This window comes from Zeus faber, assembly GCF_960531495.2.
Source record: "Zeus faber genome assembly, chromosome: 9".
Taxonomy (NCBI): domain Eukaryota; kingdom Metazoa; phylum Chordata; class Actinopteri; order Zeiformes; family Zeidae; genus Zeus; species Zeus faber.
The window spans coordinates 21,416,595-21,434,004 of record NC_137197.1 but is presented as its reverse complement, the minus strand read 5'-3'; the positions used below and the strand labels follow the sequence as shown (position 1 = coordinate 21,434,004).

The following is a 17,410-nucleotide window of genomic DNA, read 5'->3' as shown; positions in this document are numbered from 1 at the left end:
GGCGCTGCCTTCTCCAGGGCACCGGGGGTGTGCAGAGCGGGGAGGAGGGGATCTTCAGGGTTGGGGGAGGCTGCGGCGCGGCAGCTAATCTGACAATTATGGCTGCCGTTGCCGCTAACTCCACGCGCTCTGGAGAGGTCGCCAAGTAAAAACATAGAATAACAAGATTTATGAAGCCAGGGTTTGCTCTCACGCAGAGCAGACGGGCGGAGAAGATTAAGGGGGGGGGGGGGGGGGGGGGCGCAGCAGATCTAGGAGCGGTGCAAAGAGGGCAAAGCAGGTCAGCCGGCGCCCTCTGGTTCCTTCTATCGTGATTGGGGCAAGCAGCCAAACTCTGGGTCATGGATAAGGTTGAGTAGATTGCTTGCAAGTTTAAGAGTGTCAAAGGGGCCCCTCGGGCCTCATAATATCTCACATTTCTGTAGTAGTGAGTGAAGTCATGCATTGGCCGGGACGTGTATTTGACAACCCACATGACATAGAATCGTCCATTAAAAGCACCCACGGATAATCTCCGCCATACATGGCTGCTAAACGTCTCGAGAAACCACTATCCAAACCCCGTCTCTCTATGTTTGTGTTCTGCGGTCTCGACCGCCCGTTATCTCACCTCCCCGGCTACGAAAAACAGCAGTGGCATCTCTTCCTCCTTGGCTTTGTACTTGGCCATGAGCTTCTCCGCAATTGGCTGGATCAGTTCCTTTGCCGGCTCCAGCTCCCCTTCCTCCTCCGCATCTGAAAAAGGAAAAAAAAAAAAACAGGGGAGGGAAATGAACATGGTAAAATATTATGCCATTGGAGAAAGGGAATAATAAAGGGGAATATTAGCAATCTGGGAGGAAGAAATGTCCAGATGAGTGAAAGAAGAAGCGGATCGGATAAGGCAGGGGCAGTAAAAGGGAACTCTGCTGGAGCCATCAGTGAACGGATGAAAGCGCGGGAGCAGATGGTCTCCGACCGCCCCGTCCAGGCCCATCTCTGGAGACACCGGGGTGGCCTGAAATTATGAGGTCACCGCTGTGCACCCGACAAATCTATTCCGACTTTGATGTATTATTTTCCGGCTCTGGTTTGATTTCTCTTGTGTCACTTTGACCCAAGCTATTTGAGAGGGCAAGGCATCGCTCTCTGGATAGATTCATCATCATATCTCTCTGGATAGATCTCCAACTGTCCTCCGAACCCCGGTATGTATTTATGTGTTCAAAATAACTAATGACGAAAAAAAAATCGATTAGGTAATGCTGTTATATGTACTTCGTTATAAGCAGTGATGACGTAATGATGACTGGCTATGATTTTTCCACCACATCGACACTAAACAGAAGAGACCCGTGTCCCTGTGAGGTTCACAAACTTACCCACAAACAAGACGAGGCAGGGCCCCTCGTGGAGCTGCACAGCGTTGGACTCTGTGAGCTCCAGGACGGGCCGCGGGTGCCAAGGAAACAGCCGGCACTCGGGGTCATTTAGCACCTCAACGCGGCCCTGTCGCGTGATCATATGGCCTTCTGTGTCCAATACGATTAGGGTGGGAATCCCTGTGGAAAGGCAGGGAAATGGATGGGAGGGAGGGAGGGAGGGGAAAACAAGGTGGGAGGGAGAAAGGAAGGGTGAACCAGTTGGCAACGGTGGTGTCATCCTCTGCAGTATTGTTGGATTCGGGGAGGAGTTACAGTAGAGGATCTGCCCACCTAGCGCCGCTATTTTGTCCCTCTACCTCCTTCGTCTCTGCAGAACACTCTGCTGTGTGCACCAATCAGGAAAGTTTTTTTTTTTTGTACCCCCTAAATAGCTGACCCTTTCCACTTCCACCATTTCCCTGATTAGAATCTCCCTCCCGAATTAACAGCCTTATCAGAAACAGACACCATCAGGGACGGTAGAGAGCACAAAATGTGAGGGACTGCGGGTTCATGTGTTTCTGTGAATGTGTGTGTGAGCGCGCATGTGTGTACAGAGGTAGGATGGATTGCAGGGCTTTGGCTGCAGGAGGGGGCAGTATTGGCTCGCTCTATGTGCATTCTGCACATTCCATTCAAGAGAAGCAAGGGCCAGCACTCTGAACTGCGTCCACACTCAGATGGAAGGCAAGGAGAATTAGAACGAGAGAGAGAGAGAGAGAGAGAGAGCGAGAGTTTGATTAGCAGCCCACATTCCTGCGGCTGCAGGGTTATCTGTTTGCCGTGTCCCTGCCCAGCATACAGAATAGTCGGCCATTGTGCTTCTTGTGTACATGAGTTTATTAAGCCGGGCAGGCGAACACGGAGCCTGTTCAAACTCAGAGGGAGGCTGGAACAGACCTTGGATTCCGTAGAGTCTGTTGAGTCTTGATCTGCGGGCCTCGTCTGAATACGGAACCGCCAACCACGGCATTTCGCTGAAGTACTGCTTGAAGGATTCCTCTGACCTGGAGAGCAAAGGGGACACATTAACTACGAGAAATTGTCTGTGTGTGTGTGTGTGTGTGTGTGTCTGTGTGTGTGTCTGTGTGTGTGGAGGGAGAACAAAGGCGGAATGGCTCACAACCGCCGTCACAAATAACTCACCTGTCAGCGCTGACGAACACGATCTCAAACTTCTGACCGGATTCCTTGACCGTGCGATATGACTCCACCAAGACCCGGGTCAAGCTGCGGCAGGGTGGACACTGCCGGAACAGAGATGCAGGGCAGAGAGAGAGAGAGAGAGAGAGAGAGAGAGAGAAGGAGAAGATGAGATCCGCACAGGATGTGATGATGATTCAGTGCGAAACACAAACACGATGACGGATCTCGCGGTTCCGCCGCCGAGCCTCGTATAGCCTCTGGTGTTTCCCGGCCGCCCGGTTCCGCGCCTCCCCGCGGTGGGCCAGAAACTGCCAACGGCGTTTCCCTTCGGACACAATGGGGAGCTCCGGCGACGCCGATGTGGTGCGGTATTTTGGGATGTTTGTTGCCGCTGTCGCATATTCAGAGAGCACGGACGCCGTGCAAGCGGGACGGTGTGGCTGGCGTTGCTCTGACGCCCGACCGCCATTGCAGCGACGTTGCTCTCCCGTTGCCAGCCATTGCATTCCTTCTTAGTTATCGATGATTTTCCTTATTAGACGCGTACATTTTCACAAGTGTGCAATTGAAGCCTCGACATAGAGAATATGTTTTCGCCTGCATGTTGTAGAATAACGTGCAATTGATCTACATTGTAAATTGCCGAAATTACCATTTTTCCTCACCTAGCCAATGCCCCCCAATTATGTGTTTTCCTGTGAGATTTGCCGTGACCAACTGGGCAGCACTGGAAGATGAGTTTATAGCTCTGGTGAACAACTAAATATTAACCAAACTGTAACAACAGCCTCAGCTGATGTTTTAATTTAATAATGTCTCCTTTTCAAAGCTAGATCAACAATGCATGTATGCTGCATGGCTCGCATCCACCGACTGTGAAGGGCTCGGGAGCGCGGCCAACATGGTGCATTCCAAAGTTCTAAAATCATAAATTCAAACCCTCTTATTTTTGTTACATGAAATGATGTCATTGATCACGCGCTTTTGTCCAAAGCCATTTGTCGCAGTATCACACCGACTGTATGGTCAGTGAAACACGGCAAAACATTCTGCGGAAACGAGCAGCGCTAGTCAAGTCAGGGAGAGGGTCCCCCCCAGTTTTTTTTCCCCCTATCCTCTCATTTCTTTTGCATAACGTCTGTTATACCTTATCATCAATATTATCTGACGTCAGCGCGTCTTCCTATTGGTTGGTTGTAATTATGGTCTTCTGGGAATTAAAGCTTGTTCCGCTGTCGGCCACGGAGGCCGCGGGCTCTGGCAGCTGCCGCGGCGCGGACAGCCTGAGCTGCGTCTCGTCACAAACAGCTCAGTGGTGCTATAATGCATCACCCAGTTATGACCTTCACGCACGCGCACACACACACACACACGCACGCACGCACGCACGCACGCACGCACGCACGCACGCACGCACGCACGCACACACGCACGCACACACACACACACACACAGACAATAGCCTGACGCTGGCAGGGTGTGGTCACTACTTCACAGGCTCATGGGAGGTGGTGAAAGCACAGAACGAGATAGCAAACCACTGCTAATGTACACACAACAGACAATGAACCCCCCCGCCCACTCCCCCCCCACTGTCCAGGCCCCGGTCTGTCTTTTGTCGCTCCTTTGCTGCCTCTTCCTGCTGTGCCGCCCCAGCGCTGCCCTCGCACTCCCCTGCTGCAGTGTTTTTCCAGAGATAACGCTTTGGATCACAGCAACGGTAAATAAGAGTCTCCTTTCTTCCCCCGACCCCCCGACCCCCCAAATCAACCGGACCTCACCCAGTGGGCCGAGAAGTACACTCCCACGTAGTGTCCCTCCAGAGAGCCGCTGTCCGCCGCCTGCCTGTTGTTCCGGAGCAGAGGGCCGGCCACCACCTCTGCAAACGGCTTGGGACCCCAGGGGAACTCCAGGCCTGGAACAGGGTCAGCGAGGGGAGGGAGGGAGGGAGTGACGGAAAGGGAAGAGGCACAAAAAAGGGAGGATGAGGGGGGGGGGGGTTGGGCAGAGGACTGCGTGTCCGATAAGTGGCCTGAGGGGAAAAAAAAACAACAAAAAAAAAACCCTTTCCAGTGTAACAAATGCCAACCCAGCTCCCTTTGTCCGCCACGGTGATAAGAGGGACAGAAAAAGCTCATTTCATGTACAAGTGTATTATATTTCAAGCACAGAGTCACAGTCCTGGCTGCTCAATACTGGGTGCCATCCGCTATTCAAAAGTCTACCGTGCAGCAGATGCAAAGTTTGATCTAAATAATGACTGAAAAGCCCCGTCTCCTGACTAAATGAGGTTTTCTGTGAGCAACACCCCTCTCCATCCCTTTCACCCCCCCTCGTCCCCTTTTCAAGGTGTCTCCGTTGCCACCGTCAAGCCCTAGAGATGCATTTGGTGCAAGCAAGTGAGAAAGGGGTAAATCATAAATAAAAGCTGCTTTGGCTGGTCTCTCAAATGGAAAGGGCCCCTCTTTTTGTAAGCCCCGTTCTGTTCTGGCTTCATTAGGCAGAAATGACACATCTACACCGAGCCGCCGGGGCCTTTTATTGTTGTCCTGATTGTTAAAGTGCACTTCATCTTTAGGCTGCAGGCAAGTCTACTGCCACTCAAGTCAGGCCTTTCATCACGCTGAAAGAGAGAGGGTCCTAAATCCTCACCCCATTCCAAGTAACCGCCAACGCACTGTAAACTCGCCCAACACACCGTCGTTGCCTCTGCTTATTTGAATTGGAATGTCAACGTTGGGTCCAGTTTAAGGCATATTAGGGTACCAGGCTGTCTTATCTTACTAAAGGAAGGAAGGAAGGAAGGAAGCGCGTACAAATCACTGCCACGCAAAACAAAAAAAGGGCCAATATCGAGCTTTGTGCCCGCCCACAAACTCCTAAATAACTCACGAACCTGACCAGACAGGCTCCTCTACAGACCCCACATACTTTCAGACATCGTCAGATCTGGACTTTCTAAGAATCTTTTATTTATGGATTTCTTTTTCACTTATTAATGTCTTGTGTTGTGCAACGTGTGGGGTATTTTTCCTACCCTCTTCACAGACAGAGTTTGAGGGGAAAAATGTAATTCCCCGCGCCCTCATCGACGCTAGAAACGCAGTTAAACAACCCTGGAAATGACGCATGACCTTTGGACTGGATTTCATTAGCCGGCGCCGGGCGCGTCACAGTGCCCATGTCAAATCCATTCCCCGCTCGGCGCTGCCACCGCGCCGCTGTTCCCCGCTCTCCGGCACGGCACGGGACGACGGCGCAACCGGCTCCAAGCGAGAGCGATGGGAGAATATCGAAACCTTTCAGCCGCAGACGATGCGGTGGAAATCCGAGCCGCTGTCTCGCTAAAAATCGCTGCCTCCGCTTTAAAGCGGGCAAGAAATGATAGGTTCACAAACGTCCGAGCGAGACGCCGACGCTCTTAAATTCAATGCGACGCCGGGGTTGACGGGAAGGGGCAGAGACAAACGTCGTAAAATAAGCCCTTCACCAACATCGAATTAGAGAGCACGGGGACGTCTCGGGCGTCCGTCGCAGTTAAACAAAGTCCAGAGAAATAACATTTGGATTTTTTGCTTGGTGTGCCTCATTAGGAAAAGCAGGTTTTAAGTCTCAGGGTCAAAGTGGAAATTCACAAGATCGTCCGCTGAGAACGGAAGCAGCAATTATGGGATTTTTTAAACAAAATTATTATTGACTATTCCCACTTTACCGGGGAATGTTAAGGAGTTAATGTATTTACTGGGTTAGTATTGATGTTCGAGAAGTGAGATCGAGGTTAAGGTTGATATTATAACTATGCATTTCCACACTCCTACTTTGCACAAATCTCATTTAAAATATATTATTCTCTTGCATTTCACTGAAATAATTATGCTGTACATACTTGAGACGTTTATTATTACAAAAATTATTGTTACTTATTAATTTGTTTTACTGTTGAACTTCTTATTGTATTGTATGTGTATATTGTGAATTTGATTGCACATTCTATTGTCACTGTACTTTAGGCTTTGCCGCGGCAACGCCTGGATTTCTCCCTCAGGGGATCCAATAAAGTAAATCTTACCCTATAGTAATGCAAGTGAACAGAAACTCTTCTTGTTAAATTGTGTGTGTGTGTGTGTGTGTGTGTGTGTGTGTGTGTGTGTGTGTCGTCCTCACCTTTAGGATCATCTCGGACCACCAGTAAGCCGTTCCGACACACCACCGCTCCCGTCGCCGCGTCCACAAACACCAGCGATGGGATGCTGGTGACTTTGTACTTGTTCCACAGCTTCATCTGCACACGGAGGAAAAAGAGAGGCGAGGAGAGAGACGTTAGTGCAACGCCGTAATGTTTCAAACAAAATATGTGCTTGGGATGGGAGCGCTCTCTCGCTTTGAAGTAAAAAAAAAAAGAACCTCAAGAAACGTGGCGGGATGAATAACACAGCAGTTACAGTCGAGCCCTACGGTGAAATTAGCCGCTGCAGGGATTATCCATCTTTTAAGACTCTGGAGCAGAGCGATTCAAGAGGGGGACCTTTTTCCCCAGCTGCATTATAAATAAAAGCACATGACTATATGGATCTGAAAGATCCCAACTTGAGAACACAGCTGCCGCCCCCCACCCCCCGTCCACTGCGGACGCGCTTCTTCACGCTCCCCCGGCGTACCTCACTGTAAGTTACCGAGGCTGTTAAACACACGTTGCATCCGTTGACAGGCATTTATGGGGGACCGGGGGGGGCGTTAAAGCTAATCACCGTCTCCCCTGAATGAGTGGTCTATGGGAATGGAGCCACATAAAGACCCGGGAAAAAGTAAAGACACATTTACAACCTCAAACCCGTGTGTGCGTGGACTGGTACTATATAGGGAAACACGTTCAGCCTGACCCTCGACATCAAACGGCACATCAAGCGATTCATAAATCTCAACCTGACGTTCCTTATCAGAGGACGGATTCCTGTGAATAGGAAACGGTTGCCACACCGTAGAGCAGGGTTTCTCAAATGGGGGTACTTGTACGTCTGCAGAGGGTACTCAAAAAAAACAAACAAAAAAAAACAAAACACCTACGACACACATACAGTACATCATTTATGTTTATTTTCTTTTTTCCTCACAATGCCAGTGAAGGGGGTACTTAGATGAAAAAAAAAAAAAAAAAAAAAAAAAGATCTTATAGGGAGTACACCACTTAAAAAAAAAGTTTAAGAAACCACTGCTGTAGAGGTACTGGGCAGGGAGGTCACCGATCGTGATTCTAGTTCCGACAGAGTCTCTATATACTGTATAATAGTGATGGAGACGATGTAAAGGAATGCTCTTAATCACCCAAAAGGATCAAATATAACAGATTGTCCTTCGGAGACTCTCCGGTGGAGCAGTTCACAGCGCGGTTGGACTGGACACGCAGGTGAGGCGGGATCAGGAAACACTTAACATCATAAGTCAAGGTTGCAAAATAATAACTGCTCTTCCAACTCGACTCGCATAGTTGGCCTAATGTAACCTCAGTCGCGAGGACACTTCGGTATTTATTGTCCAGCATATAGGATATGAGCCAAATGCAATGAAAACTGGGATCCAGGTGATTTACTTGCGTGGCGTGAGGTGGGTTTCTGTTACGGCTTCCCCGCAGGAGGTTTCTCTTTCTGTGAAAGCTCCGGTCTCACCGCTCACCGCCGTCGCTATGTTTGAGCGTTTTGACATGCAGACTTAAACACCCGGGGGGGGGGGGGGGGGAGATCGCTCAAAAGGATGTTTCACATTGTCTGTTCTCCAGCGGAAGGATGTGAGGATTTGCGGTGTTTGTCAGGGGAGGGGGGAGTGGGGGGTGGACGGGGTCAACCCGGGGCCCTCTCTGATGGTCTGTCTCGGGGAGAATACCACCCGGAGCCGCTCGGCCATGTCCGTCTGGAAGTCCCGCCAGGGCCGACCCCGCCACGGTCGAGGCCGAACCGCACACGCGTCACGCTCCCCGGGGGCCTCTGGAGAATCACTCTTCGCTCGGACATTAAAGAGGGATCAACTGTGACCTCGTCCGATAACTCATGAGAGCACAAGCACATCTGTGCGGCGCAATTCGGCCGGTCTCCTCGGCTGGCCGGTGCCAAATCTAAAAATTGCACGGCGAGGATGCTTATGAAAGGAAAACCTTAAAAAAAACCAAAAAAAAAAAAACCACAAAGATGTTAAAGGAATGTCGAGGCTGAGAACAAGCTCTAAAGACTGTGTATGTGTTTCTTTGCAAAGATTTATATTCAAAAAAGGTAGTGCTTTCAGGGGAGAAGCTCTCACTTAATCTTATCCTGCAACCTTATTCCGATTCTGCACCGTACACGCACGCAATATGCTCAGTTTGTTCAAAGTCTAACACGAGTCCATGACTAAATATGGCGGTGCGCTCCCAGTCTCAAACTCCTTCGTGTGCATTAGGGATATGGGCTCTACCGCATAAAAAAACGGCAGCTGAATATGAAGAGGAAAAAAAAAAAACAAAAAAAAAACAAAACAAAAAAACACTTTTTTCATTAACTGCAACCGCATCCCAGAGCTACGCCTGCGCTTGGATTTCACCAGAGCGCACACACACAAAAAAAAAAAAGAAGAAGCGAAATGCCTCCTGGTTTGGTTGTGAAACGCCAGTTGACAAATGGTTTCGGGGCGGACACCAGACCTCATGACTACAATGGTCATACTCGCATAACAAAAAATCATTACAGACTGTAGTTTTTGTAATGAATTTTCACCTCCGCCGCTGACCGGGCTGAACTTTGCTACAAAACCCAACGTCCCTTCCAGCGTAGTAACAAGATGTTAAAGGCAAGGAATTCGCCGAGGGCATCATTTGCGGCTGGAAAAAGTTGAAGACAATGGTTGGATTCCGCCCCCCTCCCCAACCCCCCCCCAACCCCCCCCCAACCCACAGCTTCTGTCACTCCCACAATAGGAGCTGCTCTTCCCTCACTGTGAACACAAAACATGAGGATCTCGTGCCACAGAGAGCACAATATCTGTTGCTCCAAAACACTGTCTCATTGTGGAGAGCCGCAGGCTGTGGATTATGGTCTGGACAATAAATAAAGATGGTGACGTGACACGCTACACTGTAAAAACACATCATCTTCTCGATTCTCAAGTGCCTTTTGTTTCCTAGAAAAGGCAGAGTCAGAGCTGCTCATCCTGACACCCGGCGGATCTTTGTAGTTGCGGCGCATCTTGTTCTTCACTATGTTGCTTTATTCACAGTCCTCAGGCAAGAGGACACGGGGAACCGGGAGGTGGGAACGGTTTCATAGATGCCCCCACACGCACAGCCTTATGAAACCGGAATCAGGATCGAGAGTGGGGGAGAGGAGCATGGGGGGAGAAGAGAAAATAAATAAATAAATTGCATTTCGGCCACTCTCCCGGGCGTGCTGCAAGGTCATTTCTATTCATTATGAACATGCACACGCAGGATGGACTGGCGATATACTTACACACTGGATTAACTATGCCAATAACCCCTGTGGAGACCCCGCCGACTGTTAAGACTCTGGGGAGAGATGGAGATCCATACCAACAATCCATTTACCCTCCCCGACACTGGGGCATTAGGCCTGTGATAGGCCCGCTGCTCATCACGCTAATTGGATCACGCATGGCTGCAGATCCCCCCCCCCCTCCCCCGAGGCGAGCAAGAGCGGGGCGGCGCCATGGAGGGCCGAGAGGGATCGACACGGGGAGAACCCGTCGGCCCCCGAGCGGGGTGGGCTCCGTGGCACGCAGCGTAGACACTCGCCGGCGGGGCGAGGAGGTCGTCGTCACCCGTCCGACTCGAGTGGATTCTGAAGAAACGGCTTCCAAAAGTGCACGGGGAGCGGTTCCTGCGATTAAACCTCTGGACCGGTTTGCTGCCCCCGAATCATTTGAAGTTAAAAGTCAGGAATGCAGCAACAACAACAACAACAAAAAAAACATAGATAAATAAATAAAAGTGAAACAAAATCTTCAAATCCTCAGCTCCTTAGTTTGCGTCATGCGTGGCCGTTGTTTTCACGGTTCTTTGCACCGTTGCACTGCACAAGCAGCGTTCTGTGGTTGAGGAGGAGAGACAAGGTACAGCCGAGACCCCCCACTCCCTGCAGTACTTACCGAGTTGAGAACACACTCACATCACATCTGCTTCACTTTTGGGCCGACTTACCCATTCAAGCCACCCATTTTACTCGACCACCCCCCCGCCCCCCAACCTCTCTCAGCCAAGGGCCCCCATGCTGCAGGGAAATTTTGCCTCTGTCAGTAACCATTTGAGCGCTATTTGGAGCCCGGTTGTCCGAACGCCTCTAGATCCTGCTGAGGAAAGTGGAGTGGAATGAACTCCTCCAGCCATCACGCACCATTCACCATCCATCTCCTCGCGGATTCGCTTTTCACCGGGCGAGTCCGGCCCGAGGCGTCGGCCTGATGCTGCCGCACAAAAGGCAGATCCACAAAGGGAAACCACCCTCATACAAAAGAGTGCATGGGCTGTATTCGGCCGCATTAGTGGCAGGGATGTACAATTGGATATAATATGGAGGACACATATTTAGAAGGCAAAACATCCTTAAAAAAAAAAAAAAAAAATTTGGATTGGGGGGAAAAAAAAAAAAGGGAAAAAAGTACCAGGGCTAAATATTACATTCACCATAATGCAGGCGCTGTTGCCTTTTGTCGAGCTCTTGCGCCATTTACAGAATAATGATTTAAATCTCCATTCCTGCTACTACCTACTGCCTTGGAACGTATAATTACATATGGTTTCATACATAGAGATATAGAACTCTTGTTATTCCATTCAACCTGCCGGGGGTTTCTCAGTGCATGAATACGTTACCCATATAATCCATTTGTGAAAAGGGGGAAATAATTGACAAGGTGCTTTGTGTTCGGCGCGCACACACACACACACACACACACACACACACACACACACACACACACACACACACACACACACACACACACACACACACACACACACACACACACACACACACACACACACACACTATTCAGTGAAAAGTAAAAAAAATAAAATAAAGAGTACACGGAGGAAATCAACGCCCAAGTCTGACTTAAATTTAGTTTAAGCAGAGAAGAAAAGGGGAAGAAAGAAAGGGGAAGAGAAGAAAAAAAAAAAGGGAGTTGAAAATGACCTACTGTGGATTCGTCACTGTGGGAGATCTCTTAAGAAGTGGCAACCGCCAGATGATCAGTGGCTGCCCGCCTGGGCGTCTTCCCATAGTTCTTGGCTGGTGGTTTATGAAGCCTTTAAAGATATGAGCATTCCCTTATTTCTGATATTCTCTACAACAACCACAGGGATCGTGGGGGCTTTTCTTTTTCCATTTCATTGGGGTTTTCTTCTTTTTTTCTTTTTGTATCATCTGTCTGCAGGCTGTGTGATCTCTGGCCCTTACAGGTATACTGTGGAGGGAACGCGGGGAAGTACTGGAATATTGGGGGAAGGAGCTCACCGAGCCCTGTGTTTCAGGCCGAAAAAAAAAAAAGAAAAAAAAAAAAAAAAGAAAAAGAAATGAAAAAGCCTTTGAAAGATATGAATTGCGGTTTGCGATAATGTTGACTTTTTTTTTTTTTTTTTTGCCCGGGAAAATGGATATCAAATTACTAATTTGGTTACCTTTTCCTACGCCTACGTTATCTTGATCTTAAGCAAGATGGGTGGAATAACCGTATTGACTTAAATTCTCCCAGTTGGGCTCTCCGGACTCAACCGCTGCGACTCTCTTCTGGGTGGGTTCCCGCAGCCTTCCTACAGCTTTCATAACTCCATGTATAAAACAAGTCGAAAACCGGCCTCAGACCACATTTTGGCCTTCCGCTGCGTCCACAGCATTGTCCAACATATCGTGCTGGGCTGTGACTTAACCATACCCTTCTGCCTGCTGCTTCCCAGAGCGGCGGGAGCGCCAAACCCCGGCGGAGGTTGCAACAACGCCTCCCACGAATCGCACGTCTCCGTCCCCTTCCTTTCCCTCTTTCCGAGGGGCCGACCTTTTCTCCAAACTTTCTGTCGAAATGCAGTTCTCCCCTCACAATTCAGTTCTACAAATACTACATTTTGTCTTTTTTTTTTTTTTTTTTTTTTCCCCCTCAACCAAGGCTGTAGCGCACTGTACTCTGGAATCTTAATGGAACAAATCTGTCAGTCAGTTATTCAGAGCATCCCCTTGGTTGCCTGAGCGAAAGTAAAAGGTTATATTTCCAGTCCGTCAAATTTGTTACGGACAGCTTTGTCACATCCAGATCTCTTTTCCAATTAATCGCTTCAGACCACCAACTCTTTAATCAGTGATATTCCGGCGATGATTCATATCTTTCCCATTATATACTGTATTTGGAGGTACATTGACGGCGCAGACCCAAGCACTAGTTAAATTGCTTTTCTGACAGAGGCCGCGTTACCATGGCAACGCCACTTCTTCCCAAGTCAGGACATGTCACCGACTGCCAGACACGTTGTGGGATCTCAGTTATTAATTCAGTGATAAATTAACGGTTTTGTGAAGAAAACAGGTGTCAGAATGTCAGGAGGTTTAGGGGAAATAACAGAGGAAAATGAGGAGGAGGGGGGACTAAGAAACAGAGAGAGAGAGAGAGAGAGACCCAGAAAGGGCGGTGGGGGGTGTTTCCCCTCCAGTCTAGTGTGGAGGCACAAAGGCTGCTCCCTGAATGCCGGCTCTAAATCCAGACGTGGACTCTGTATGGCTGGACTCCACCGTGCACGTTTGTATTTAGGGAAGAATGCAGCGTAAAACCAGGGGAATTGTAAAGGAGTAAAAAGCCAAAGCTGAATAGGTATCTGCAGCATTGTCTCCCCGCAGGCGCGGGTCTCCCCCCGGGGCCTACATTCTGCGAGGCCAAAGGTCACCTCAGCGGGGGGTGCACCCCCCCCCAACCCAACCCCCGCAGTACTGCTGCCTGCACACACACACACACACACACACACACACACACACACACACACACACACACACACACACACACACACACACACACACACACACACACACACACACACACACTTATTATATTAACACCTGTCAGTAAAGAAATGCTGAACTATGTGGAAAATTGCATGGATGCACTGATTGTGAAATTCTGGGCCGATACCCATGTTTAAAATAACAATTTGGCCGACACAGATGATTTCCGAGTCCCCATGAATGCAGCATCACTTCCTGCTTGGAGCACTCCAGAGAGCCGCATCCACGTCTTCTAAAATTGATTGCGGATGGCATTGTTCCCTCGAATGGATAAAAAACATGGGCCACTGCCATCGGTGAATGTCATCTTATTTGCCGATTGACTGATGACAGTCAACAAGGCGAATATCGGCTGGTACCAATGTACGGCCGATAAATCGGTGCATTCCTTATAGTTCGTCTACATTTCTTGGTACATAGTTATTTTTCACCCATCGGCAGAATAGTTTAGATATTTTAAGACCCTTAACTGGGTTAAATATCTTGCAAATGGATCATGGGTGATGGGCATAATAGGGGCTGTTAAAAGCTATGAACCCAATATCATTTCAGCATATGAAAAACAAAACAAAACAAAAATCTCTACCTAAAAAAAACCCGTCCCACATCAGAAGTAGGACACTGCCTGAACTCCATTTTCTAATCTCTGTCGCTGAAGCGTCAAATCAAGTGGAGGCCTGCTGGGTTTAACAGAGCGAGATGATAGGGATGCAGCCTGGCCCCGCTCCAACCGTCGACCTGGGCCGTAGCACGACCCATTGGGGTTGGCATCACACTGTACACTCACCATTACGGTCCACCTCATGACTTGGACAGCGCCGCGCATTTTTCACATTTTTGCATGGCGTCTGCCAAAAGTACTTCAACATGCTCACACTGTAATCTAATACTGTATGGGCTGGATCTCGGTAATGGCTCGACCCACGCACATGGGCGCACGCACACGCACACGCACACACACACACACACACACACACACACACACACACACAAACAACTTTATCCCTCACATTAAATACCCCTCTGCATGTTGAGGCTCCTCAGAACAATTACATTTCAGAATATTAAGTCGATTTGCAAGATTATTTTCAATTTTCTTTGATCAAAATTGCTCAATTAGTTAAAGTTAGCAGGGGCATCCACAGCAACAACGCATAAATAATAGAAATGAGGTTCCAGGCAGAGAATAAGCGGAGGGGGGTTGGGCGCCATTTAGGCGGCTCCCTTCCTGCTGTGACCTCTGCGTGACCCCCCATTTAACTCCCATTTCGCCAACCCTGGGAGCCCACCGCCTCAATATCACACATTAATATTTATGGAAAGGAGACTGCATTTTGTAGACACATTATCAGCTCTTACCTCCAGGTGGAGATTCACAGGGAAAGTGTAATTTCGTCCGGGCCACATCCATTTGATACGCTTTCTTTTGTGCTTAGATTTGAGGCCTATGTGAACCGTGAGCATCCGTTTCAACGTGCCGGATAGAGTAGATAAATTTGTGGTTTAGAAAGAGAGCGGAGGATTGTTTTTAATGCAATTTCTGCTTGGATATTGATTTATGGTAATGTTGGGAATAGTATCGGTACTTCAATATGTCTTGCTATACGAAGATATACGAACAAAAAACTCTGCAGGACTTCTTTTATAAAGTTATATAACCCTCCCCAATAAAGCACAATATACATAATGTGTGGCATATGTGGGAAAGATATACAACCCCTGCCTTTGGAAAAGGGTATTTTTGGTTCGCTTCTATCGGAGCCAACGAGACTCTCATAAATCACAATGATACACTGCATCTGCGCTGTTCCATAAAAACAACACACTGTCTTGTGGCCGACACACACACACACACACACACACACACACACACACACACACACACACACACACACACACACACACACACACACACACACACACACACACACACACACACACACACACACACACACACACACACACACGACCGTCCTCCATCGCAGGTGTCTTAGGAGCTCGATTTCTCGCCCGTAATAAAGAGCGACATCTCGACGTGGCCCCGCCGCCGCAGGCTCCTGGCGATAATGATGGGATGCGGCGTCCATATTGGTTCCCCTTCTCCAGAGGGGAGGAGATGCTATAGCGCCCACTTCCCATTTCCTGGAGCAGATTGAGTTCCACCGTCACATGGGCTTGCGTTGTGACACTTCATATCCATCCATTAACCTATTTCCTCCTCTCATGTTACGCTCATTAAAAAGCACATCTGTTTTTGGCCGCTGCAGGCGGGCCTCACAGGTTTATGGCTGAGCTGTACATCTGGACACCCTTCGTAGATCCTCCACATGCCTCCCCGCATTGTTAAGCCCCCGCTGCTCTACTTGACGCACGCCTCCTTCTCGGATCACTCCCCACCACCTCTTTTAGCAGTTTTCAAATAATTCAGCATTACACAAGCCCAATCAGATCAGCCTGTAACGGCTGGCTGTTTTCACCCAAAGGCAAAAATTTGTATTTGCGCTTGAGCTTTTCATTACCACCAACGACCACGCAACGTGAATATCGATCGGCTCTGGGTGGCATTTCGAGACGTGCCATGAAGGAAAAAAATAAAAAATAAAAAGAATAAATAAAAAGAACAACAACAACAAAAATTCCTTCAAGGATACAAATACATATTCATGCAGCGTTCCGCAGTCAAATGGTGCCGGTGAAAAACCGCAATAGGGTCCGTGTCACTTTACTTCTGGTCGTCTCCGAAATGTCTCGGGACAGAAAATGTTGTGCTTATATTAGAGGCCAATGTGAACCACGAGCATCCATCTAAACACTCCGGACGGAGTAGAGATTTCTAGTTAAGAGGGAAAGCGGAGGATTTTCAATGCAATTTCCATTTGGATTGAGAAAGGAGGACATTCATATAAGCTGTGAAGGAACCAATTTGAGGTGTTTCTCACTGACAAGTGATTTTGTTGTTTAAATGAGCAGGAATTCCAATAAAAATTGCACCAGGAAAAACAATGGCTGAGTGTTCTGGCGGCGAGGGAAAAAAAAGGGCATTATCCCAAAGACAAACAGTGGTTTTGCAGTGTCATGTCATGTCAGCAGGACTTGAGGGTTGTCAACAACCAGAACGCAGGTGAGAAACCTGTAAAGTACCGAGCTGCAGCTTCTACGTGCATCCACAGCAACGGTGCAAACTCACAGCAATTTTTTTTAAAGCAATATCATATATGCTGCAAAAATGCAATTTGTTATAATTTCCTTTACAGTTGATGGCATTGACAGGAACATTTTATAAACAAATACGTCAACTAAAACCACACGACATGGTAGGGGAAGCAAAGCCAAGCAAAACAGCAAGAAAAACACAGGGGAGGGGCGACGGATACTGGGAAAGACAGACTAATTGTCCGACTGACAGATGGAGTTAAAACTAGTGGTAAAGAAACAGAGTGGGTTTTCGGAGGGGGGTCGGCTCAGCGCCAGGGTTGACAGGGGGCCGCAACCCGTTTCTGATGGGGGGGGGGGGGTCAAAGTTCAAGCCTTTAATATCCAGGCTGAAACAGAGCGGCCTCGACACACGTCCGCTGTCGACCTCCAGGCAACCCCCCGTTTCCCTGGGACTGCAAGGAAACAACAACAACAAAAACAAACAAATGCAGTTTCATTTTTTATTTTTTATTCCATCTCGAGTGAGGATATTCACGTCCTTCATCTCAGAAATTAAATCAGTGTTTTGAGAAGCGCCCGTTCGGCACTTTCGCAGCACCGTGGAGCGAAAAGGCGGCGGGAGTGTAAAATGGTGCACTAAGCCCTTCGTCCCCGACCGTTTGTAATTCTGCTCCGCCATCC

At 48.6% G+C, this 17,410-nt stretch overlaps 1 protein-coding gene across 1 annotated transcript in view; it reads right to left on the bottom strand.

Annotated features, from left to right (window-relative positions):
- nxn (nucleoredoxin) overlaps positions 1-17,410 on the bottom strand; it is a 48,712-nt gene that overhangs the window by 5,082 nt on the left and 26,220 nt on the right. Inside the window, exons 2-7 of the mRNA XM_080007479.1 lie at positions 6,714-6,831; positions 4,331-4,464; positions 2,550-2,650; positions 2,304-2,410; positions 1,362-1,541; positions 611-735 (exon numbers count right to left, since the gene is read on the bottom strand). Of these exons, the coding sequence (XP_079863605.1) occupies positions 611-735; positions 1,362-1,541; positions 2,304-2,410; positions 2,550-2,650; positions 4,331-4,464; positions 6,714-6,831 (765 nt within the window). The remainder of the gene's footprint in view (positions 1-610; positions 736-1,361; positions 1,542-2,303; positions 2,411-2,549; positions 2,651-4,330; positions 4,465-6,713; positions 6,832-17,410) is intronic.